This window comes from Labrus mixtus, chromosome 21 (assembly GCF_963584025.1).
Source record: "Labrus mixtus chromosome 21, fLabMix1.1, whole genome shotgun sequence".
In the NCBI taxonomy this organism is placed as follows: domain Eukaryota; kingdom Metazoa; phylum Chordata; class Actinopteri; order Labriformes; family Labridae; genus Labrus; species Labrus mixtus.
Window position 1 is genome coordinate 10,296,479 of NC_083632.1, and position 26,964 is coordinate 10,323,442.

At 40.9% G+C, this 26,964-nt stretch overlaps 1 protein-coding gene across 1 annotated transcript in view; it reads right to left on the bottom strand.

Moving 5' to 3' along the window:
- Positions 1-26,964, bottom strand: part of svild (supervillin d) — a 40,871-nt gene that overhangs the window by 12,898 nt on the left and 1,009 nt on the right. The window contains exons 2-8 of the mRNA XM_061029150.1: positions 16,033-16,511; positions 11,633-11,667; positions 8,275-8,330; positions 5,343-5,440; positions 4,013-4,088; positions 2,116-2,651; positions 1,465-1,597 (exon numbers count right to left, since the gene is read on the bottom strand). Coding sequence (XP_060885133.1) covers positions 1,465-1,597; positions 2,116-2,651; positions 4,013-4,088; positions 5,343-5,440; positions 8,275-8,330; positions 11,633-11,667; positions 16,033-16,397 — 1,299 coding nt within the window. The 5' untranslated portion in view covers positions 16,398-16,511. The remainder of the gene's footprint in view (positions 1-1,464; positions 1,598-2,115; positions 2,652-4,012; positions 4,089-5,342; positions 5,441-8,274; positions 8,331-11,632; positions 11,668-16,032; positions 16,512-26,964) is intronic.

The following is a 26,964-nucleotide window of genomic DNA, read 5'->3' on the forward strand; positions in this document are numbered from 1 at the left end:
GGCGTGTAGCATGCATGTTACATTCCCCTGGTCAACTCTATATCAACCAAAGAGCCATGACATCTGCTCTGGCTTGGCAGTGCGTGAGATAAAAACTGAATGCCTAAATGTGAAGCCAGCATCCTTTCCTCAAGAGAGAAACAAAAATGTAACAAAATGGTTCCAACGTGCAAGTAAATGCACCATAACTAATAGCATCAATGCCAATGATTTAGCCAAACCATGTATTATATGTCATGTGAGTTATTTTCCTTAAGTAGTAGCCACAGTGCACAGTAGGTTCCAGACAAATTCATAGGCAGTAACCACAGATAGAATTAGGAGGAAGAAATCCGCAGACATGTTGGACACCCGTTTGGCTCCCTCTCATGCGTGTGAGTGTTGAGAATGAAGATTTTGTGCCACATAAGGAATTACACTAAACTTTTATGGACTTACTGTTGATCTATCGTAATGCAGAAAGACCACACGAAATGTAAAAATGACTGCAGTTTTCTTTTTTTGTCAGCCAGGGATTTGTTCATATTTTTGGCTGTCTGTACTTAGTTTTAAATTATTTATTTTTTCCAGACTAAGAGCGGATTTTCTTAAAGGTTAGGTCATCGTTGGATGTAAGTGCAGCCTAAACCAGAAATCCCCCCAAGAGGATCATTGATCTGGACAGACATCAAGCCAGAAGATGGTCTGCATGACTAAAAATGACATCACTGCTGTTTTAAGGTTATCCGTGTTGGGTTTTCCATTGCTGATGCACTATTTTTTACTTGGACTCTCTATGCAATGCTTATAACAGAGTGTAGGAATTTTTTTTTCCACTTAAAAGCTAAGTGAGGGTGGTCTTGTTTGCTAAAGGGAAAAGCTTGTTGAAACCTGCATGCACTTCCAAATATGTCAGTTATCTTGTGTGTTAAAGGCTGACCTGTTTAACTGCATGACCTAGGGATGGTTATTTACATGTGTGAGGCAGTAAAGTCTACACAAAAAAACAGATTTTCTTTACTTGTAAAAGAGGAGTGCAAACGATCAACAAAGAAATCAGGCATTAGCTTGGGAGGTTTGCAGGTGTTTGGTCAGTGTAGGGTTTTACTTTTACAAGAGGAATGGGCGTGACCCTCTTTTTCTGTTGGAGGCTATTTAAGCTCTAGATCTCTGCATCCAGTATCACCACTCCCAAATCTGCTGCGCCCCCACCAAAGCCCTAACACTAAACTCAGACCCTCTTAGCAGTAACTCTGGGGAAAACAGCTGAATCAGCAGCGGAAGATAAAATGTCCACAGCCAAATCTTTCTCTCCCCGAAAACACAAAGCTGAGAGGAAGGCTCAACATATGGCAGGATCAGCTCAAAAAACAATCAATGAAACTTGCTTTTGTTTTCAGGGAGTCTTGACCTGTATTTCAGATAGAACTACCATATAGACACAGGGAAAATAGCTTTTGTTAAAGAAAAGGAATCAAAACATACCTTTTTCCTCCAGGCATTTTCAGAATCTTGGAGCTGACCAAAGCGATCAGCCAGAGACGTTTGGATCAGATCAGATGGTTTGAGTTTCTTCAGTCTGTCCGTCTTCTCACCTTCAGTATTAAACTCTGCCAGTCTGAAAAGACAAAATTCAACTTCAGCTTTCCCTTGATTTTTAAGGCAGCATGCACTGTCTTACATACAATAAGATATTTTTTTAAAGTTTATTCTTTGGGCTGTTGCCCTTATTTGGATAGGACAGCTATAGAGTGACAGGAGCTGTGAGAGGAGAGAGTGGGGGATGATTTGCACCAAATAGCTTTAGGGATGGGTCAGCATTGTCGTACCCTATATATTCCAATTATTGCATCCCATAATGCATTGTGAAAAGTAGTGTACAATCGATGGCTACTATCCAAGCAATATATACCATCGGAAAGCAGAAAGTAACTATTGACTGCCCTCAGACGGCTCCCTACTGCAACAATATTTGAGAGATGAATGTTAGTTTCAGTCGAAATTTAAATCAGTCATTTTTAAGCATTAACTTTTTTATTTTATTTCCTAGCTTTGCATTGACTAACATATGTACATTTATGTATTATAAGTAGGCCAATGGCATACTGTGTGCTCTGTTTGTGTACATTTAATGACCTCTGTTTGATAGAAGAGCCTGTGCTTCCATCCAAACTGCTCTCCAGCTCCTCCACATCCTCTGACACCGAGGACCTCTGCTCCAGACTCTCATCAGGCGAGGGACTCCGCATCTCCTCAAAGCTCCCCCCGCTGCTGCTGCCACTCTCCTCCCTCTGCTGTGTTTCGATGCTGAAGCTTCCTCCATCAGTCATATCCTCAGTCAATGACTCATCCTCTCTGTCACTCTCCCCATCCACCTCTTCCTCTATCTCCTCTTCCTCCTCTTCCTCCTCTTCCTCCTCTTCCATCTCCCCCTCCTCCTCCTCCTCCTCCCCGCTCTCCGGGTGGCTAAGGGTGACGCTGCTCTGGCGGGCCGGCAGCGTGCACTCAGGCGTCGAGCCCTCACTGTGGTCCGACTCCAAGCTGGTGGAGCGGCTTTTCTTTAGTATTCCCCTGATGCCCCGAGGTCCAGAGTCTTGGCGCTGCAGGGAGGTTGGCTGGCAGGGAGAAGAGGAAGGGGGGGAGGAATCTTGGTCATTGCTGAGGGATGGAGGCTGGAGTTGAGAGGGAGAAAACAAAGGCTTTTTTTAAAACTACTAGACATAATATTTATAATTTCTGGAAAAGACCAAACCAACATTTTCACACTTTTTCTCCACATAAACAGAATAAAGCCACAGCTTATTACTTTCTCAAGTACACAGACTTTATGACACTAAACAAATATAAATAACACATACTCATGTTCCAGCTACTACTGTTTAAGCCTTTTCTGACCAATGGCTGTTATGAAGACATTTTGGGTAAAGCTTGTGGCTTCAAAGGAGAGAAGCAAACACAGAAAAGCAGACTAAGGGCAAAAAAAGTCACACTTAAGTGATCAGAGGAAGGGGTCAAATGAAAAAAGGAAGTCATAGAGTTTATCAAAATGAAGCAATCAGGGTGCCAACAAAGGATGAGATTGTTTCAAGGTGTCAAGGAGAGCAGATATTTGTTTGTTTTTCCGATACACTCAATAACATGTTTAGATTTCAAAGAAAATATGCTCAGAGTAATCTTGTAATCTTTTTTACCCTCCCCAAAAACTAAAATGGTAACCCTTTTGAGAATGCTTTCATGCTTTTAAAGAGTAACTACAGTGCATTGCCTTCTAGCAAACAAAAATCAGTAACTAGCCATATAAACACGATTTTTTGTCTGTACAGTATAGGCTATTTCTTAGATGATTCATCAGCAGCTGGAACAACAGCAGATGACTTGCTGACAGGTAAAAAAAGTCACAAGGGAGTTTTGATTTAGGAGGGGATGAAGGGAGGAACACACCGTGAGTCCAGTCGGGTGTGAGAGTTCAATGCTAACCAGGTGGTCGTCTTAAATGAAAAACAGCAGGGTGTATAACGTGTGGGTGTGTGTGGTGTGTATACAGTACATGCACATACTGTGATTACATGTGAGGATCAGTTTAACAACACACTGACGTAATCACATTTTATCCACTGGAGAATCATAATGTGTGTGTGTGTGTGTGTGTGTGTGTGTGTGTGTGTGTGTGTGTGTGTGTGTGTGTGTGTATGCATTACAACTGTACATCAGTGACTGACATGAATTACATCTACACATCAACTTCAAAACACAAAACTAAGCAAAACCAGATCCAGAAGGTGAACGGAGCCAGAGTTAAGGTGAGTAAGAGTTTTGGCTCGCATGAGATGGTAAAAAAATGTTTTTACTGAACTGCAGTGGTGGTCAAAATATCGTCTTTCCATACAAAATCTAGGCAGGGTGCTTTTAGATTTGAGCCGAATGAGTTATGAAAACCATGTGATATTACATAACACACTTTTATAGTTGTACTGAGTAGCATGAAAACTTTAGAAAATACTTAAGAATAAAATGTGAGATGGGGGATACTGACCTTCTCTTCCTCTACAGTTGCAGCATTTTCATGAAGCTCCTCTGAGGCCTCTTTCTCATCCATTACTTTGCTTCCGCTGTTATCAGGAAGAAATAGCAACAAAAACAACAAAAAAGAAGAGAAGAAAGAAAAAATAGTAAATTGGTTTAGTCTTTACATGATGGAACTGCAGTAAGGAGCTAGCTGCAAAGGGGATTTAATTCCAAAGTGTAGTAACTTCCAGTCTGCCATATCATATGACATCTATTTCTTTAATGGACATACAACCTGGTATTTCATGTAGTCAGTCTATATTGTATTTATTGTGCAATACCTGATGTACTGTAAATGAACACTGGAGCAGATAATCACCCTGATGAAAAGCTACATTTTGTATCCAAAGCCGTTGATACAAAGCAGACCCTGAAAATGTATGTATCAATCTAAACAGCCTTAACCTGAAATCTTTCTGATTGTTTGTTCAGTAAATTTGAGTTGATGTTGCAGTTTGAGTTGTGTGCATGTGTCAACAGAGCTTTGTCACTCAGGAGACACAGCACTCACTTTAAAGGTCTTTCCTCTTACTTACACAAAGGGCGTTGTCAAATCAATAAACACTGATTTGTAATCAGAGGAAGTCTGAGCCAGCACGATGATAAAGAAGTTGGACTCTTTGAATTTGCTAATACACTAAAGCGAACCCTGATCAGCTCAGTAGGTCAGTAGGAGTCTGATGTGATTGTTTTGAACCTTTGGAAAGCTGTGATGACCAGACACATTCACTTTTGCTTTGAGTTTGCTCCTTAGGTTAATGTTTTAATTTGAGCTCTTTGTGTTCTACTCACATAGACACACAGACACACAGACACACAGACACACAGACACACAGACACACAGACACACAGACACACAGACACACAGTCCAGCTCAGTTCAGTCCTTGTACGCCACAGTAACTGTGCTAAGTACAGTCTGGCTCGCACTGCTGCGGCTATTAAACTCACTCTGGTTTGCATCACCATGGCTCCATGTTTGTGTGTATACATGTGTGCATGAGAGAGTGTTTGGTATTATAGAAGCTCTGCAGGTTTATCAGGTTTAACTCTGCAGCTGCTTACATCATTAAAAAGCCCTTTGAACTAGTCTGTAATTAACTCTGTGCTCAGATCAATCTGTGTGTCATTTTGTTTTAAAGCTAAACTTGTTTTCTTTCTGTTTGTGTTGGAGCATAATACCGATACCTTTCAAGTAAAAAGCTTTACAGTTTTCATTGTAAAGTGATTCTGCTATCATGACCAATTCTTTGAGAAGCTGACTCTGCTGTGATTTAAAATACGTTTGAAGCTTCCTACCTGCCAGAGGATTCCTCTTCTTGACTGCTCATCAGCTGACACCTCACTCTGGCGTTGGCTCGTTGGCCGCTGCCTCCATCCTCAGTCCCCTCCAGGTCCTACAGGTTGAGAGAAAAGTAGCTGTTACCTTAAAGGGTTTAGATCACGTCTGACAGAAATCCTGCTGAAGCCCTACACCGGTTGTAAAAAAGGAAAAAGAAAAAAAACAATTCACGATAAGGGAAGTAAATGAATGAACAAGGCTCCGCCTAATCCTTTAAGCAAAGCAGTTAACCCTTTCTTGAGTTCCTCAGAGAGAGCAATCACAACAACTTCAGAGGGAGTGATCGTGAAGTATTTAAGTAAAGATGAGAACACCCTGTGTACATACTGTGAAAGCTGAAACAGAAAGAGAAGGACTGCTTGTACATTTTCCACATTTAAGAGAAATACTCTCAGGGGAGAAATTTGGTTTATTTTGAAAAGTTTTTCTACAAGCTTCAAGTTTAAAGATACCCATGAGACAAAGTAGATGGTATATGGAAATACTCTGCTTCGAATAAAAATGTGTTTCTCTAATCCTTTTTCCACTTCATCTCCTAATAACCAGGTTAGAAATTCTTATTACAGAGCACCATGGACTCTGTGAAGAAGCAAATTTGTATGACTTCAAAAGTCAGAATTCTTTCATACTTCACTTTAACAGTTTAACCCTCAGTTTGTGCTTCCATTGGATGTTTCTTGTTAACACATTAATCCTGTGTGGGTTTTCTCAGCGATTAATATGATGTCACAGAATATGTTACTGGGTACAACTCAGATATAAGGCGAGTTTTATCTTCTTGTCAGTAGACACTTTAGCGAGGCCCTGAGGTGACCCGGTAAAGATAAGTGGATCTCCAGCTGTGAATGTGAGCAAAGAAATCGTAATCAAATGCTCCCCTTTTTTCCACAAAATTACATCCCAAGGCTTACACAATTAGAGACCTCTTACACACAGACTGATCACAAAGAAGGGACTAATTTTCCTCCCAGCATGAATTGATCAAAACAGCTTTTTATATACACTCAGGAACTCAAAATATAAACAAGCTCTCCCAGAAGTTTGAACGTTTTACTGCCTCCTTCCAATGGTGCAAAGCAGACATACTGTAACCTCCTCTCTCCAGCTGGAGACACTGACTCACTAGCTCTCAGCAGGGACTGTGGAGGAGAAATGAGTGATAAGGGAAAAGTGATGACAGCAGAGGGGGCGTGGGGTGGTGGTGGTGGTGGGGGGGATCTGTCATTGCCAATGACTTTCAATCGAGACATCTTGAAATAACAGAGATCTAGGTCAGAACAAAGGACAGAGGGAGAATAAAGACAGTCATGTGATTGTGAGATGGCCTTGAATGTTTTCCCAGCAGGTTTTCAGCTGGAGAAACTTGCTGCCATCTGGGTTCACTTGGCTAACCTTGGCACTGTTCCTGCTCTGTAAAGGCCAAGTCAGAACAGCTTCTTTCATCCAAATAATGCAACCGAACCACTTGTGATACTTAAGCAGCCTGGGAAAGCGTGATAATCTCTGCATTTTTAGCACAAACGAGTATATCTCCCATACAATGCAGGACATTATCAAGTGTTTGTGCCTGAATGGATCTTTCAACTCTGTGGATTTCTTTCCCCTCGCTGCTTTAAGACCTCCATGAATTGTGCGTTTTTGTGTGTGTGTGTGTGTGTGTAGTCATGACTTTGGCCAAGTGTGCATCCAGGTGCAGGACAGCTCAGTGTTATTTAAAACAGCTCAATTTGTTATTAATGGAGCAAACTTCCCAAAGGGGTTAAAGTGTACACCAGCTGCAGTGGAACAGACAGCAAGTAAATAACTGTTGAAACATTTAAGATAGAGCATCTGTGACATCATACATCTGTTAAATGTATGTTTAAAGCCATTTAGTTTAGAGTGAGCTGTGTTCTTTGGAATGTAAAGTTAGAGCCAAGAGGGGAAGCGTGGATAGAGCTGAGATGAGAAGGGCAAGAAGCATCGAGGTTGACAGCAGAGACAACTGTCAATCAGGCAGAAACACCTGCAATAGTTTTTTCTTCTTATAAACCCTTTTCACACATAAACTCCTGAAAATTTCAAACGTACCCCTCACAGCGGGAGGCAAGACATGAGGTAAGAAGGATGCAGAAGTGCCTAACATTTCCAAGATGGCGGGCGAAGCAACAGATTCCGATGCTATGATTGCCTAATATCAACGCTACATGTAACTGGACATATTCACAGAATGAACAAAGGAGTTAAAGAGAACAAACTGGTAAGCAGAGAATAGTATTAAGGGACCCTGCTGGCCTAGTGGTTAGATCGGACAGCCCATGTACAGATGCTGTAGTCCTTAAAGCGGGCGGCCATGGTTCAAGTCCAACCTGTGCATCCTTTCCTCAAGGACCTTGTTTTTTCAGGGGGCTTTTTATGCCTTTACATTAGAGATTGGACAGTGGACATAGTCAGAAACCAGGGAGAGAGAGAGAGAGAGTGGGGAACGACCAAAGGGAAATGAGCCCCAGGTCGGATTCAAACTCAGGCTGCTCACCTTCGAAGACTTAAGCCTCTTACATGAGGCTCTTATAGTCAAGGCTAATCACCTCCCTGCCTCCATGGCCCCAAGCTAGCTCCTCCTAGACCAGTCTGTCCACTGAGAGAAGTGAGACTACATTTATATTGACCCACCTCTTACTGCTGGTTAAACACAGACTGGCCTGTCCACAAACATCAGTGTAATGGAACATAACTGCAATTACTAAATGTGATGCGATTACTGAATTGTTTAGAGGAAAGAAAGAACTGCATAGCTGTTACCTGTTACCGAGTAAGCAGCAGTTATGCCTAACGCCGAACCCTAGTTAAACCAGAAGACGCTTCACTTATTTGTTAGGTGGTGTCAGAGTACCGCAGTTTTTTTCATACCTTGGAAAGAGATGTTTTGGAAGTCCTCTTGACTGGTTCCTCAGACTTCTCTTCACCTGAAAGGAACAGACAAACACAATGCCGGGGCATTACAACAACAGTGGGAGGAAATATGCTTTACGCACGGTGTGTTTGCATTTCTGACTGTCAAAGAGACAAACAAACACCTGTCTCTCTATCAGTTATAAATTGCTGTTCACTGTGAGGAAATAAGAAGCACACAAAAACAGACAAACTCACACACACAGCAGCATCCATCTAGGTGAAGTGGAAGATTTTCATGCAGGGGAATGGCAATTTGATAATGTAGACAAGAACACTGACAGGACATAATCTCATTGGCTTCAACATTGCTTAAGTAAATCTTTGTATCGGAAAAAGAATGTTGTGATATTTCTCTTCGCTTTTGGATGACTTTTGAGCTCTGTTGGGTTCAGACATACAGGCAAGGTAAAAACAGAGTCGAGAGTTTCTTGTTAAACAATGGACTTAAAAAGCAGTTATATTGTTAGTGTGTGTGTGTGTGTGTGTGTGTGTGTGTGTGTGTGTGTGTGTATGAATATATGTGGGAGAGAGAAAGACGTTTATTCATGGGAGTTGTTTAATCAAAAACAGTCCTGAGAAAATAATCTTCTAATCCGAAACAAAAGGAAACCATTACATTTAATGATACTTCACAACAACAATGCAGATTTCTTAAGTCAGCAAACTTCTCCCACTCTCGATGCATTTTTATAGCCCCCATAATCTAACATTTCAAGCCAATATTTCTCCCCTCCTAAGAAAACAAAGGAGCAAAACCATTACAAATAATGGCCTGTCTCTGAAGAACTCCCCTTTTCTAGTGGAAACAAAAACACTGGAGCCGAATACGCTACGTTTGATTTGTGTCCGAGCTCCCCTGCTGTCCAGAGCTGAGCTTGATTTAGATCTGATGATGAAACATTTCAGGCGGTGACTCAGACTGCACTCGTTTAGCTTTGACTCCAGTCCAATCTTTCTTACATCATTATCCATCCGGCGTCCAAGCGCAAGACGGAGAAAGAGAGAGAGAGAAAGAAAAAAGAAAAACTCAAGAGACGGAAAAACCTCCACTTAAGTTTAGTGACTTTTCCAGAAGTGTTTTTCATCCGTCTCTGTTCAGTCAAAGCTGCTGAGAGAATATTGGATTGACCGTTGACCTTTTAATGGCCAAATACACGCTATAAAAAAAAGGATGTAGAGTTAATCAAATCTTCATGATTTGTTTTACAGAAAAAATAAAGGAGTTATCACTGGGACATTTGATAGCTGAAGGGGAACCCAGATGAGACCATGAGAGGAGTTCTACATCAGAGCTCTGAATCCTTTACCAGCCATTACAAGATTTGACATTTGCCATGTAAACACACAGATATAGTCTCACTTCGCTCTTATTTTCACACACACACACACACACACACACACACACACACACACACACACACACACACACACACACACACACACACACACACACACACACACACACACACACACACACACACACACACACACACACACACACACACACACACACACACACACACACACACACACACACACACACACACACACACACACACACACACACACACACACACACACACACACACACTAGTTAACACATGAATACTGATTGTCTTTTGTTCCTCTCTGTGCTCCTTTCTAGGGCAGTTGTTTCTCTTGTCTTAGACTTGTTATACAACTAATCAATCATTTAACGCTAAAGCAGTCATCATGATCTAGTGTCTTTTATATTCTGTTCTCAAATAACCAAGTCATTAGGGTATTATTATACAAAAGGTAAAGTGATTTACATCTTTTTGTCAAAATCAGCTTTTTCTGAATGAACTTAGATCTTTTACAAGCTGAAGCGACATTCAGAGTTTCTAGCTTCCACATCATGACCTATTTCTGTTAGAAACAGGAGATGCAGGTGGGACCTTGTATTAGGCTACATCTTGTAAGTTGTTGAAAAGTGGGCAAACACATTAAAAACATGACTAACATGTCTGGATGGTTCACCACTGTTGCCAGTATTGGATGCAAGCTAACTTTTCATTCTTAGCTCTGTAGTGATGAAAGTGGAAGATTGATTGAAGAAGGGATGGCAAGGGATCTGTCTCTGTCTCTTGTGCTTTAAATATCACGTTGTAGATAAAACCAGTCTGACTTAAAGGAAGCCTGCACTGTGTAATGAAATAAGATCTGCCCTAGGCAGCAGGTGAGTAAGCACACAAGTCAAACACACTGATAAGTGTTTGGATTTAACCTGTGATTTATTTGCACATGGACACACCTGCTCTGTCAGATATTATTTATTCTTGCCATAAACATGTGCATGGAGAAAGTCAAAGTAAAATGCTACATTTTAGTCACTTTTTGGACTGGAAAACTAGCTGAAAACCAATCACATTGTGCAACAAAATAATGATTTTACGCATGATTAAATCATGTTGTTTTTACTAAAGCTGAAAATTATTTAGACTATTCTTATTAAAAACAATCCTGCTTACCTTTGAAGGTATAGAAAGGTCTGCTTTCAGTGTTGAGCAAAGGCACATGTTGAACAGTTCCTTTAAATATTCTGAAATACTGAAAAAGGGGGCTTGTTGTTTTCTCTTGGGGCCTCACCTCTCTTCCTGTCAAGGTCTGAAGCCTGGCACTTTCACACACACACTGAAGTATTCATTACACAATCACACATCGTCGAGGGGTAATAAGCACACAGCAACAAAGCCATGTCCAAACCATAAGAGATAAAAAGAAAAAAGGCATGCAGACAATAGAGAAAAAGGCAAACAGACAGACAGACAGCCAGGCAAACACGACGTACACTCAGGTGGCTGATGGTGATTTGGAAAAAGCAGTCAGCAGCCTGTGTGTATACTTTCTACTCTCTGTAGCAGCAAGCACCAAATAAAGTGCATACCGCTCGTTGGCTGAAACAAACCTGCGATGTGATTTTGAACGATCAATGATTTGCAAAGAAACACACACTAGCCAAAGTTAATTCACACACCAACTGAGGAGTGGTGCTCTTTGAACAAAAACGTTGCCCACAAGTGGGCAAAAATAGTCTCCCTTTGCCTTTTGTAAAGAAAACCATCGCCTGAGGCAAAACATTCAGTTTCAATAAAAACAATGATTAGATCTGTTTCCTTTCTCTCCTTCTCAGTGGCAGAGTATTCAAACAGCCAACATGTATAAAACCAGGTAGGTGATCTGACATCAGCAATGAGCTCAGTATTTTGAGAACTTGAATTAGTTCAGGGATAAAACAGCTTGTGGAACAATAGAGGATGTGAGTGCAGTGAAAGTGGAGGGTTCATCTTACCCTTTGGCTCCTCTGTGTCATCAGTTTCTATCAGTCTGGAGGAGAGAGAGAGAGAAAGAGAGAGAGAGACAAATGAGGTCACTATCTCACGTACTGGAGCGATGACAGAATGACTCGTCAATCTCAACCGCGGCTTGCAAGCTAGGCAGAAAAATAAATCCAAATATGTTAAATAAAACCACTTTAAGAGTTATAAACAGAACCATTGGCTAGTGTGCAGAAAGAGACTTACTGTGCGTCCTTTAATATGCATGTAACAACATCTATTCATGCTGCTCCTCCAGTCCCATGTTGGCAATGATATAACAGCACTGCCTGTGCAGCGTCTGAAGATGTCCATTCAGCTCTAAGTAATGGGCGTTAAATATGGATGGGGACAGCAGCTGCCTGTGGGGTAGCAACGATGATGTAACAGGAGGAGGGGAGAGCTTTACACACAAAGAGGAACCACGGTGGACATCTGGGAGGGATCAGAGGTCACTGAAGAGGGGAGACTGCCCCAGGCTGATCTGATCTGAGGGTTTGGGATTGTTCTGCAACGGCTAAATTAAGTCAGACCCTCTTCTGACCAGCTTTGTACTGTGCTGCACTGTGCTGTGCTGTGGTCCATTTAAACTGCAGCACTGTCAGGAAGTGAAAGCTGGAGTAGGGATGTTACTAGCAACTAATTTCCCTGTCGATTAAACAGAAATTCATATTCAGACTGGCCAACTAGTCTAAAGGAAAGAAAACAGTCAACATTGAGCACAATTTATTTAACACAACATTAGCATTGTCCAAACCATACTGCAAGTAGTCTATTTAATACTACCAGTTCAACATTCTACAATACTGGAATTGACAGCTAGTTTAAATGCCTCTGATGTGTGGCACTTTGTGACATGCATCACTCGGTTGATAAACGATGTCAAATTGGTTTGCAGTGTCTAAAATGAGCAGTGCTAGCACCACCGGCCTTACTGAGTACTTCCTGCAGGTCAACGTCTACATGCCTGTGCTGAACGTGGTTACGCATTGTTCCGATTGAGTCATTTTATTTATTTTTATTCTTACTTGCCCTACTCTGTTATATTGGATCTGACTCTGTACTGTCTAACCTTTTCTTAGATGGGTGTCACTTTGAGTCAAGGAACTTTAACAAGTCATTTTTACAGCAGTATATGATTATGAGTAATTGTGGGCATGGGTTGTGCTACCACGGAAAGATTTGTCAGTTTTGGTCTGGCTCGCCTCAGTAAAGCTTTGTGAAATAGTGGGCAATCTTAATATGCCAGGGAAAGTAAGAAGAGTTTGAATATGGGATCATTTCATGGGAAGCAACTAGAGATCACAAATTGATGTAGGTATAACAATAATTAAAAAGATAAACACATGCAAAGGACTGAGTGAGTCAATTATCAACACTTACAGTAAACCTCCTCACTCTTCCTCTTTTTAATTATGTCACACTGAGAGGATCAAGTTACAGTACAAAAAGGATATAATCATGACTGTATCGTGTTTCAAAGATTTAACTTCAATGTCTCTAATTTGTGCACCTAACTTCAGGGAAAGCTCCGTTTTCACATTTCACGTACTTGAACTCTGTAATGGTTAAGCCATGTAAACAATAATTAGCTCAAATCCTGTTCAGTCTTTCCTTTTATAATCCCCTGGCCTTACAATAATTTACCAGTAGCACAATTACTGGTGTTTATTACACATGGTTAATAACATCCTGAACACCAAACCCAAAATACTAGAATAAAGGAGGATTCATTTGGATGTTTAGGGAATGCTTTAAAACTCAAACTCATAAACAAAATCTTCTAGGGCTTGCAGATGTTCACTAATTGGAAGAGAGGTAGGTTGATCCTTGGCTGCTGCAGTCTGCATATTGAAGTAAACTTGGGGGTAAAAAACTAAACCTTTACTTGCTGTGTATGAGTGAATGTGACTGTAAAAAATAGTGGTGACATCAGTCTTTAATGTGAGTGACAGCTAATTCTAAGTGTCAAAATGAAGCGTCTGAAGAATGTCGCCCTTCAACTGTTAGAAGGGAAGCATTCTTGTCTGTCACTGATAAACCTGTTGACAGACAGTTCTCGTTATCTATGGAACAGCTGAGTTCCAGTATCCTCCTTGTTGCTATTTCTGTCGCAGACACACACACAAAGACATGTCGGGTTTGAAGGATCAGTGAGTATTCTTCAGACTCATTCAAGTACATCAGAAATTGAGACATTCTCTATGAATATACAACTCAGAGAACAATCTCTACCGATGCTTTAAAATAAAGAAAGGTGACATGAATGACAATGCAAGAGCAGAGAATTCCAATTATTCCCTCGAATTTAATGGGGGAAAACAACTTATTTTTCCCTGGCAGGTTATTGACCAATAACAACTGCTTCTACCTTAAATGCTTTGTATGTTGCATAAGCATACCTGCAGAAAATAGACTTCACAATTAACCTTGACACATAGCAAACCTCAAAACAGAACTGCCAAGATTATAGCTACCATGAAAGACAAGCATGTGGACAAACACATCAACTTGCCAACCTGTGTTTAAGCTCTCTGTAATTAAAAAAAAAAAAAAAAAAGTAAGCCATAACATTTCTGTGACTTTACTCTGGGTTTTACTAAATATTATCTCTGCTTGTGGTAAGCCCAGGCTGTGAGAAAACTACTCCCTTCTCATTAAAATTAAATCTAGCGAGATTATCACATAAAACACTTGATTCACTAAGATTTGCTGAAGAATGCAATGCTGCATGTACTGTTTTCAGCATGTACTGTCAATTACAACATAACACATGCCCTTTCCCAATCTTATTTGGCCATCTTCCAGCTATCTAGATGCCTTGCTTCATTAAGTGCAGGGCATGAAAACTTGGCAGAGTGCAATAATCCTACCTCCCCCCCTGCAGGCCAACTCTGACTTTATCTGTACACCGTCCATCTCAGCGCTTCTCTCTCTCTCTCTTGTTCCCTCAGGCTGTTTTTTCAAGAACAGACAAGTCTGGCTATGTGCACACGGCATAATCCTCTGCTTGATTACAGCTCACAACATCTCCAGACACACGACTGGTCGTGTTTTACTCCATTTATGTACAATTCTCTGAGGAACGCTGCTGACAGCAAATTAGATAAGTCCAAAATGTTCTTTGACAACTCCTGGTTTGTTATTGTCCCATTCCGTTAAACATGCTAGCTCCTCCATGTTGCTTTAAAACAAACCAAAAACAAGCTGGTTTCATGTCATTAGTGTAGAACATATCATGGCAAAACAAATGAGCCAGTCCTCTTTGCTTTGCACACATGGCCAATTTTGGAAATGTAGGCAGTCGTGTTTACTTCAAACTGGAGATAGCACTCAGTGTTCTGCAAATGTGCCGACTTGTTGCCTCCTCTTCCCCTCATTAAGAGTCAGTGAGCCCTTTTACAGTAATCTAATAGCTGTTTCTACAGTCTACTAGCTGAACTGCAAATGTTCCCTAAATCAAAGAATGCCTCAGAAAGGAGCCACTGTACTGGATACAATCTAATCAGAGGTGATCTGAACATTTACCTACAAGTCTAAGCAGATTTCCTTGAAGGTCGGGAGAACATTTAAACTGAATGAATACACAGTCACAGCACTCTACTTTGAATACAGTCAAAAATGAGACACACATGAATATCTGACAAACAATCAGGGTTTTTAGTGACCTATTTCTGAGATGTTGTAAGAGTCCCTACACCTTGGTAGCTTTGTGTTTCACATCTCTGGCCTAGTTTATGTAACATAAGGAACAACGCAAGGACTGGTATAAACAAACAGGCAACAAACGCATACTTTGCTTTTTACTCTTGATAATCCAAGATGTTCCTGTATCTTTTTCCATCTGAATATCAATACTTTAGAACTGGAGGGTAACATATTATCAAGTTATACATAATAATGGTGGAATAATGCTAATTGCTGATATTTTGCTAGCGTTGACAAACATAACCTCCGTTAGCACAGCTTTATTGTTACAGGTTAATTTCACATTCTACTTTACCAATAACTAGTTGAGTTTCATGTAAGGTTAATAAGTTACTGCATCAAATTAATGCATTAACTGGAATGATTATAGAATTGTTCTGACACAGATACTGGTATCAATATAAACCAATACTTTTGCAGCATATGGCATGATGTGTAAGCCAGATAATGCATTGATAGAATACCATAAATAATAAGCCCCCCAAACAATCTACTTGTTTCAGGTACTGTATCTTGTCATTAACAAACAATATTATTCTTAGGCTATGTTGAAGGAGCAATGGTAATGTAATGTAAGTAACCTGAATATGTATCTGGAAAATAATGCAATGGGAACATCTCTGCTGTATCTGAGACAACATTATTACTTAGAAGCAGAACATCTCACCTGAATTGCGAGGAAATCTTGATAGATGTGACAACTTCTGTCTCTCTGTGGTGAGTCTCCACTTTTTCCTGCTCCGGCTCATCTTCAGTGTGGTCCACTGGTTCTGCTGCTTTATTCCTGAGGCCCCTCCTGGTATAAGATTTCTCTGATCCATTATCGTCGTATTTATCCTTCTCCTTTTTTTCGGAAGATACCGTTTCGGCAGTGTCGTCAATTTTCCTGTCCCTGCGGACATATTTGGAGGTAAATTCGTCTGTGTTTCCATAGCGCTCGGCAAGCTCCCTCTTCCTTTCTGCCTTATAGCGAGCGATTCGCTCAGCTTTTGTCTCTAGAGCCGAGCTCTGCAAAGTGTCAATTCCATCCATTTTGGAGTTTGAATGCAGGTAAGAAGATTCAGAGTTGCTACTTCGATTGTCCTAATCCAGATTTGTAGATCTCCCTTGACAGTAATGTCTCACTCCATCCAAGTAATCCCAGTTCTGCACACAATAAAAGAAAGTCTATATTAGTGTTTTATAAATGTGAAGTAAAATTTCACACAGCATGCTCTGGAAAACTGTAAATCTCAATATACATTGTCAGCTTTCAATCCAAACTGGCTCTGCTGTAGAGCTCCAAGCCAAGCCCTGCCCTGCCCTGGCTAACACCATCACCCCCCTGTGAGAATGATGTCAGCCAGCTCTGCTCAGAGACCGCCGACCACCGCAGAGAGACTCTCATATAACCTCGACTTCATCGGCTTACTTGGAGCCAGTTGGAAAGAGGGAGGAGAGAGAGAGGGAGAGAGTGAGAATCACACATCAAATAACATCTTCATCCAATTTTAGGCCTTACATAACTGAGGCTCTGAGCCTGGAATAATCACCTCTTCAACATTATCCCACCTCATAATGAGTCAGTATTTACTACAAACACAATGATTGCCCTCAAGTGTGAATGTGTTAGCCCTGTGATGGACTTGGCAACCTATCCAAGTTTACACAGCCTCTCCAGCAATGCACGCTGGGACAGACTGGAGCTTTATGTGTCCCTGAGAATGATTATCTGTTTAACATTGACTTTCCACCTCTACCACGATAAAGATTTGAAATATTTTATAACTGTTCTGCTTTTGGATGTCTTATGAGTTAATTGTAATGACTTGAGTTGAGCTCATTTGGTCCCATTAAGTATTCACAGAGCAGAAAACCACATATGGCTCTGATGCAGAAGTTTGAAAACTGCCCTCACTTATGTGCATCACCAGCTGACAAACTGAGTAAACATTGTGTGCACGCTTTCTGATTGCTCCACTCCATGAAAAAAAAGGGGCTTTTCCACTGACATTTCCCACAATGCCTGTGTGCTTTCGATACTTCTGTCGAGGACATCGTAAAAACATCGAGTAAAAAATGGACAAAAACTGAGGTACTATACGGGGGGGGGGGGGGGGGGGGTGTCCAAAGTAGCCCCATGGTATGCCTCAAATTGCAAGACTTGGGATAACTTAGTGCCCAGGTTACATCTGGACAGTCTCAGTACAATTGTGACGTTAAGAAGAATGAGGAAAAAGTGAAGAATATAGGTCAAGAGGTAGAAAAAAAATGTGTGCATAGGGTGAAATAAATGAGCTGACTCCAAGAACCTTTTCCTGTAATGATGTCAAGCTTGAACAAATGTCTAGTGCACCACAACTGACCCCTGAAAACCTGCAGGGCTTTAAAACCAGCCCAGAATCAGGACCTCCTTGAATAAGGGGATGTAAGTGCGTTTGTGTGTCTCACCTTGACCTCCCCTATCCCACCTCCACCTGACATAATAGCACTTGGCTAAACAGTGCCCCCCTTGTGGGAATTTAAATGTAGTCTGACCATAAACTGTAACTCTGCTGGATGATTACACGTTGTCTGCGCCTTATTATAAACCTGGGGATGTCCAAGACACGGTCACTCTGGGAAACTTGTGCTCTAAAAACAATAAAAACCACCATCTGTTTGTTGCATTAGCAAATCAGCACCAATTGCTTCTATTAAAGCGACAAGTACCCTGTCAGAGAGATATTAAACTAGATCATATATTCAAGACAGATATAGCCGGAGTAAAGTCGTTTTAATGGATAATATGAAAACCAAATGTTCCATGAAGGTGCAGGAATAATCAACTGGTAGCGGTAAAATGTCCTACTGCCGAGACTTTTCTTATTAAGCTGTAAAACCTTACGGAGCAATAAAGCTCAGTCAGGAAAAAGGTGTTACATGGGGTTGTATCACATTTCCAGTCACACTTTGAGCATTTAAAGATTGTTTTCTGAAGGTATTGTGAAAATCCATATAACAAAGAAGTAGCCTGCCAACCCTGTAAAAATGGACGTGTTTCTCAAAACAAAAAGGTCATACACAGCAAGCATACAGGGCTGCCTGTAGCAAATGTTATTAAGTAGAAAAGTAGAGCTTTTGCAAAAATGTATCATGGAAAGCTAGCAAACAACCTTGTGATGCTAGTGGAGGTGTCACTCTGTTTCAAGCATCAAAATTTCCGAAATAATTATTTATCATTAACAGTTATATACAAGTGATTAAAAAAATGAAAGCACTTTCATGTTAGAAATCAGGGTTTAACTGATGCTGGTAAGGAATGACCACAAGACAAGCTGCAGCTAATGTGAGCTTAGCTTGTGTTGAAAGCGCGCATTCCTTCTGTGTACTGAGCTAATTATCATATTCATACTGCTGTTGTTAAGCTCCAGGGGTAAGTAACATAAAGTTTTTGGTACTTTTTTTGTTGTTGATCGCACTGGGATCAAAGGGGTATCCGGTATTGGTCATGTCTGGGCATCAGAGTTGGCATTGCTTTGAAAAAATGAAAAAGATATCTGAACATCTCTGCACCGAAGGGCACTCAAAACCCAGTGAATTACCTTATGAAGGCAAAACCAATCCTGAGTTCAGATGTTGATTTCAGCACTGTGCACGTACTTACATAATTCACCTAGGTCACTACCTATAAAAGGAGTGCTAAACAGTACACTAAAGCTCCAGTCCATGGAGACCCAGAACATCAAGCATGCTTTGTTTGGAAGCTGGTTGTGTTATTTTAAGGGACTGAACATACAAAAGTGTGAGTCATGTGTTAAAAATCATGGTTCCTATCAGCAAACGTGAGCTAACCCAAGAGTACTTGTTTTGGTAGTTTTTTGCTGTTGTTTTTTTTTTTTTTTTTTTTTTTACTTACAAAACATCCAAAGGTGTCTATACCTATATTTGGTTATTGTAAACAAGCCAAGTCAGCAAGACAAAAACACTTAAAACATGCTAATGCTGATTCTGTACATGATAATATAAAGCATTTGCATTACATTGAAGTGACTAGTAGATTTAGTTTCATCCGACTGTCCTAAAGAGACTAATTGAGGCCTTATCTCAGAGGACAGTGCGTCTGCCTCTCTAACAATGCAGTCAATCCTGTCTAACTTGCTAATTCATACATATACAAATTCATACATGCAATGTTATCTCTGCTCCTCTCTGCCATGTAAACAAACAGAGTCCTCTCTTTTTTCCACGCACTAGGCTGTTCTCTGACCTTGTTTTGCCTACTGGGGCTTGTTACTGGCAATGAGAGGAAGATCTGTCTCAACAAAGGCCAAGTGTGTCACTTCCTGACCCTGCCCCGTATCCTTCTTCATAAAAGCTCGATTAATGAGGAAATGTTACTCAAAGGACTGGCAAATGTTCAACAGCCTCTCTCTTGAGGGACAGGATGTGTAAAATACTGAGGAAACTTTGAATGGGTTCAACAGCCAGACATCCCCTTCGCACTCCAAACCGTATCAGATTTAGTGTCCCACCTGGTGGTCCCATCTTTAAATATTTACTTCTCTGCGACGACCTTCAATAGTTAGAGACAGTTACTTCAGATTACATAATAATTGCTGTTGACCTCATAGCAGATGTAATGTTTCTCAAATGCAGAAGTTGCAACAGCCACAAGCTGACTTGTAGCCCACCAATCTGTTTATTTATTCACATGTCCACACAGGAGGACAGAGTAGGAATGCAGGCTACACCCTGCTCATAAACAGTAGACCGTCTAAATATTCAGGAGCTTTGTGATTAGGAACAGAAGAAATGGTTGAATTAGCAAAAGGATAACCTGGTCACTTCGATGACCCAGGTTCATAATGTGAATGCAGGCTCTGTCTTGCCAACATTAATATTGCAGTGTGCTTTTTAGCTTGACCACTAAATATTTCTATTGACTTAAGACATCACAACACCAATGGAACCTATAAAGTAAGACACCCAAAGGCAGACTAGAAAGTCAAATGTGTAAACTAGAGCAGTATGAGAGCATATATTATGCACTCCTAAAAATATCTAGATAATCTGAAAATATTTAGATAATTTCAGGAGGACTGCTCAAGAAAGATAGTCTCCTGACCTGGCTGTTCACATACAGTATGCACCTCACAGCGAGAGACTATCCCTGTCAGATGGGAGGCTCAAGGTGAATCCTCTGCAGAATATCCTGCTTCGTTCTCACATCAGCTCACCCAGACTTGCTGCAAAAAATACCAGGGTCTGGCAGGAGAACTCCGGCTGAAGTCCGAATGAAACATTTGGTTGCTTGCGTTCACACATACAGCTCATCTGTCAAATATCAGGAGTTATTCCGGAGTTTTCTGCAAGTAGGTTTGGCTCAGTTGTACTTCTGATTTTCTGTACTAACCTTATAACTTCAACTTAACTCTGTGGAGGTTTGCTTCTGAACCTACAATTATTTGACAGTTATTAGGTTTCAAATTTACACATCTGCAGAGTTCAAATGGACAGCTATCAGAATGTATATGCTCAAAACCAACACTTTACAACAGTCTTCCACTGTAAACCTTCAGGAATCCGTATAAAAGTAACCACAAGCATCAGAGACTAAAAGACACTGAGTGTCAGAGCTTTACAAAAAGAGAGGAGGCTGTTAAAGATGCAGCCAGCTCCTGACCGAGGGAAGAGGGTGGGGAGTGGAAACTTCAGGTGCCAGGCATGGTTAAGCGAGACAGTGGACATAAAATAGACTGCTGGTCTATTTGGTTTTTTTTTAAATACTATGGGGAATTTCAGACACTTTTAGAAACTATTAAGAAGCAAAACAAAAGAATGAAGGTACTTAAGTCCCAAGGCAGGACAATTTACAGCAAAGGAAACCTGACAAACTTCCTAAAGTTTTGTGTCCTTGCTTTGAGGTTTGGTCCAGTAATCTGTTAACCATCATCAGTGTAAAAAGGCCACAAATAACCTTTCATCTAAGGCTTAATAATACATGTAATCTTCTTTTCTTTTTGATGTGCATTCAGAAATAAAGACATCATGACAGCTGCTGAGTGGTAACCAAAACTGTGGCAGAATTGGCAGGCTATGTGTTTGAGTGCATGTGTGTCTGCATTACTGCAACCAAGTCATGTGACCAACCATTGAAAGCAGATAGGCCTAAGTACAGGTCACCAGTCCCTAATCCAATAACTCCATCTTCCACATGGTACATACAGCTGCTAACCGATCTATTCAACCAAACACATGCATCAGAAAACACTGCCAGGGAGGGGGCGGGTTGAGAGAGTGTCAAATTTTATTTAAAGCCATGTTAATACTGCAATCAACCACATACTGAGCGCCAAATGTGTTTCTCATTAAAAAGCAATCTCTCCGCTTTTAAGGCGGTTTAAGTACCCCTCCTCTGTCCAACCTCTGGCAGAAGTTTTAATTGTAATTGTAGAGGAACACAACACTTTGTCGTGTTGAAACGGGCCTCCGCTAATAGAGATCTTCAAAGGCTGAAACTGACAGGAGGGGTGTGTTTGTTTAACACACACACAAAATGAAGTCACATGACTCAACTCTTCCCTGGCTGTGAGCTACAAGAAAAATAGGAAAAGGGGGAGAAGGGATGAAGGGACAGAGGGAGAAAAGCAGAGGAAGGACTGGAGGAAGAAGAGGGCTGATCAGGATCAAAAGAGCTGAAGAGGGGAGGGTACAAGAGAACGAGGAGAGCTGCATAGGTCAAGAGAGCAGAGGAAAAGAGGAAAAAAGATGGAAAGGGCTGAGGAGAGAATGGGCTTTTTGTGGGGGTGGATGTGATGGCTTTGTGGGGCATGTGTCTCCAGGGTGCCAAGGGGCCCCAGTCTGGTGGTATGGGGGATAAGATCTGCAGAAGAGGAGGATGGGGAAACAACCTAATCCATCCCTCCCCTCTCCCTGCTCTGTCTCACAAAGAAACAAACCCCCTTCAAATCCCTTTTACCAGAAGTCCTGCTGACTGCAGCCAGTCACCCGAGAGACAGTTGACATAACAGCCCCCTGGGTACTCATGCCTGAACTCTGCTCCAAGTAACTGACACTGTAAAAACTGTACGGACCTGCTCGAGGCAGGGCAACCATTGTTACACGGCAGACAGAGTATGCTGCTTAGCCTCTTAGAAATCCGTTTTAAAGAAGGGAAACAGCACGTGTCTTTCAAACTCTATAAGGTTTCACACAGAGATCGGTGTGTTTTTCTCTTATTTTTTATAAGCTAGTTCTTTGTCCTGTCGTTGCTGCTTTCTACTTTCAAAAGAGCCATTAAATGTGATGCATGGGAAGCCAAACAATCAAATACAAGCAAAGACACGCAACTGTGGGACCACAACAGAAAAACACACTGGATCCTCCATCCAGGCTGCTATCATAGAAGCTGCAGATTGGAGTGGGAAGGGTTGGGGTTATGGAGCTTTATCTAGCAAGGGGATCATATTCATGCACTTGCACACAAACACACTGCTACACTGGATTCACCTACACTTTGTTGGACAGATGTACTGTAGGAGCTATATTTAAAGCTCCAAACTTTCAAACCATCATCTATCTTTTGCTGCACACTGGCATATGGAAACAGTGCACCACTCCACAACAGATGCTTTGGAGTGGTGCACTGTTGTTTTTATTAGCTTGTTTTTCCCTTATTCCATGAGTACTTCCAGGATTTATTTCACTAGTTCCTGCTGGCATTTTTTTTTGAAGTCATGTGCAAAAAATTGCACAGCCGTGCAAACAAAATACATTTAAGAATTGCCAGCAAGGAGGAAACAAGATAAATCCTCGTCATTTTAAAGTACCAAATCGAGTGGCTGGAAAAATACAAAAATTACTTGAGCTCACCTCATTTCTCAGTCAAATTTGTACCAGGTGAATATTTATACCACTCAGGATACAAGAAAAATACACGTGCATATTTTCATGTTATTTTTCTCAATAACCAACAGAGTTACTAGAGTCAGAGCCGTCTCTCCATTTAATGCGATTTTATCACTTGTCATGAACTTCTCATCATGGACCTCAGCCACATAGTGGTCATCTGAGTATACACACAAGACTGAGCAGAGACATAGGACGACATGAGTGGGTAGGGGGGGTCAGTGGGTGGAATGTCTCATCCGAAAGATCCTGCTCCTGGGGTTTCTCTCTCTCTCTCTCTCTCTCTGGTGTCCACTGCGCACAGCAGAGTAGACACCATCTGGCCAGCTGGAATTCTACTGAGCAGGGGGTGGAGGAGTTAAGGGGGTGTCCTGTCTTGTAGGGGGATGGGTTATCGCTGATAGATGGAGAATTAACAGTAGTGGTATTAACCAACTCAGCCAACTCAACTCTTGAGTAAAAAACTAAAAAATAGATGGAAGATTATTATAATTATTATAGAAAAGTTGCAACATGGTCATTTCTAGCTCCAAACGCAAAAGTTGGTGACGGCAGAAATGCCAAACTCACAAACGATAGGTGACATCATAGGGTCTATGTCCACTTCTTGTAAACATTGGTGTGTTACGCAATATTGCTACTTTTACATGTCAGGCTAGCCGTTTCCCCTGTTAGATTTTATGCTAAGCTAACTGTCTGCTAGTTGGATGTTAGATAAATGGAGATGCATGGATACTTCCATCCAGCTCCTGTCCAGAAATGAATGAGAGTCTAAACCTTTTCTTAAAAAGGGTAGCCTACATTTATAGCACTATAGCAGACACATGTTGAACCAGCATTAAACTCCGAGAGTAAGCTGAACAAGGTTGGTATTATTTACATGCTCTTCGTAAACATTTCCCTTTTGTATAAATCCAAATCAATATTTACATACTCCTGTCAGCTTCCATTAAAATGTTGCTGTGTTACAACACAATACTAAACATCATCTCTGTATATGGTCTACAAGGATAAATCTGTGCATGTTTTATTAATGGATGTTTAATGGCAACATCTGTCACTCACATGGGCAAGGCAACACAATCCTGGTTGACATGCATATAAAGGCAGCCAATAAAATCACTCCTTTTGAGCCTAGATTGAAAACACTCTGATTTTATGGGGGTCTAGGTCTTTATTTTTAGTTGACTGTCTTGTCTGCTGAAATTCTGTTATGGCACTGAGCTTAAACAAAGCAAAGTGTAGTATCTGAGAGGCCCTTTGCTTCCCCTGTGCATGGAAACTATAATTTGAGCACAAATCTAATAAAAGCTATAAGTAGAACCATATGTATTTGCTATGCAGATATTAAACCGGTACAAGACCTCATTAACAAATACAGTTGGAGTCTTGGTGAAAAAGCTGGAAGTTGTCCACCCTTAAAGCTAGCTAGGTTTATAAATATGTCTTTAGATGTCTCTAGATTAGATCTTTAGAAAAGATTATCATGTGGGTGAAGAGTAGCACACTACCCTGTGGTTTTCCTATCATTTACATTGTTACATCACTTTTGCTTTGTATAAATATTTGTACTGCAGAACTTCTTGGCTGTGCAGCTGACATCAGACCCAACTGAGAGCCGTGTAGAGAGGATAGGTCAGACCTATGAAGAGGGGACAGATGGGGTCGAGTGGGTGCATCCTATGACTGATTTGAAGCCAAGTTTGCCGTTCTACTGTATCATGTCACCTAAATTCAAAGTTAAATGCTAAAAATGAAAATACAGAGTTATGGGTATAATATTCAGCGGGCTATATGAAACAATATCGACTGCTATACATGAATGTTTCCTTCACTAAAACCTCTGGATGTAGGGCTTTTACATAAAGCCATGAGTAACAGAGAAAATAAAACATTGTTTACTCTCCCTTTGCAGGTACAGAAAGAGGACATTCCTCTTCAAATCAATGGACGAAACCATCCACACATCAAATTGTAAATCCAAATTGGATATAAATGTAAATCTTTGCTACCACACTGAGTCCATCTGACTCCACAAGTGCCCTTATTTGGGTTCATTACCTTTAAGAGCCTTGTTAAAACCTTAATTACTTGTTTAAATCTAAATTACAATCCTAATTTAACTACCATTTAACATTCCTTCAATTACTCATTGAAGATTCACTCTTTGGGAGTTGCATTCACACAATGCACTTCTCAAACCCACACCTTAAGGACTGGGGGCTCGTAGAACAGCAGAAGATAATAAAACATAAGCCCAATGAGAGGCGATTAACCGATCTGAAGCTTTAGGAAGAGGGAAAGTCATCACAGAGGCCAAAAATAACAATAACAAAGCGATGCAGTTAAGTGCCATAGGAAATTCAAGCTAATTTTATATGAAGATTTCTCTTCCACTCAAGCTTTTTCTTTTTCGTCTAAAACTGCTCCAAAAAGTTACAATCATTAGAGACCAGGCCAAGGGGAAATTCATTCACTAATATTGATAACTTGCAAGAATAAATAAATGTCAAGTTGATGTTTAAGTGTTGAACAAGACATGTCTCGGCAGCAGGATGTCCTCATTTCCAGCACACTCGTCTCTCGCCTGTGTTGAGTAACAAGATCCCTTCAGGAGCAACATGACGACACGAGGCATTCAGGTGAATGATACACTTAACGCTCAATTCTGTTCAACAACAATGGAGCGTCTGTCTTTTTGTTTGGGGTCTTTACATGGTCCAAAGAAAGGGGCAGGTAAAGAGCAGAATTATGTGGGTGGAAAAGGGGGGAAAGTCACTCACGGGGTGGACTCGCTCTGCTTCAGCTGCTCTGCACAAGCTGGATATGGATCATTTGTGCTTGTGCTTCATCCTTAAACTTTATGCTACTTCACAACAGTAATACTAAACAGCATGCTCTGTCATTTATGTGTTGAAGAGAGATACAAACATGTGCTGTCCTGCTCGGTGCCTTGCAGAATGTCTTATCATGGAGTCCATCCATTTTTTTTCTACTTGCACAACATCAGCTGGCTGAGGAAGGTGTGTGCAAAAACCTGTTGTGACACAGGCCTTGCAGTCAGTGGGAAAATTACAGTCTGGCAGGCCGCAAATACCATAGCCCTTGGATATGAAGCTTCAATGAATTTTATTATATTCTCCATTTGAAAAAAACTAAAGCAGCTAAAGGGAAATGACAGCGAAGGAGACATAAGAGAACTCTATCAGGGACACATTTTTTCCACTTTCTCTCACTTACTTTTGGAGATACAGTTAAAAAAAAACGGAATATTGTATCACCTTCTCTACCTAAAATAACATTATTTTGACATTAACACTTAAATTAGCACATGCCATAAGAGCCAGGCCGAGTTGAAATCATAGGAACATGAGTGCTGAAAGAAAAACACAAAGAGTAAACAGAGGCAACACCTTGCAAGAGCACAGTCTCCATTTTCAATGGAAATCAAACAAGCCTCATGCATCGCCAATGTCCACATTACACAAGCATTTTGCAAGTATTTGCATAGCTGTGGCAGTGTGACACAGATAAAGAAGACTTTGATTCTACACAATGTGCGGAACCAGGAATTATTGTACCCTTTTTTTTTAAGTTGTAAAATATGTTTCTAAAGACATCGAGACTATTACAGCCTTCACACACTTGTTTATCACTTTGTTTTCACAGGTGGTTTTGCAGAAGACAACCTCAAATGCTCTCTCCTCTCTGTCACTCTGTCTCTGAGCTG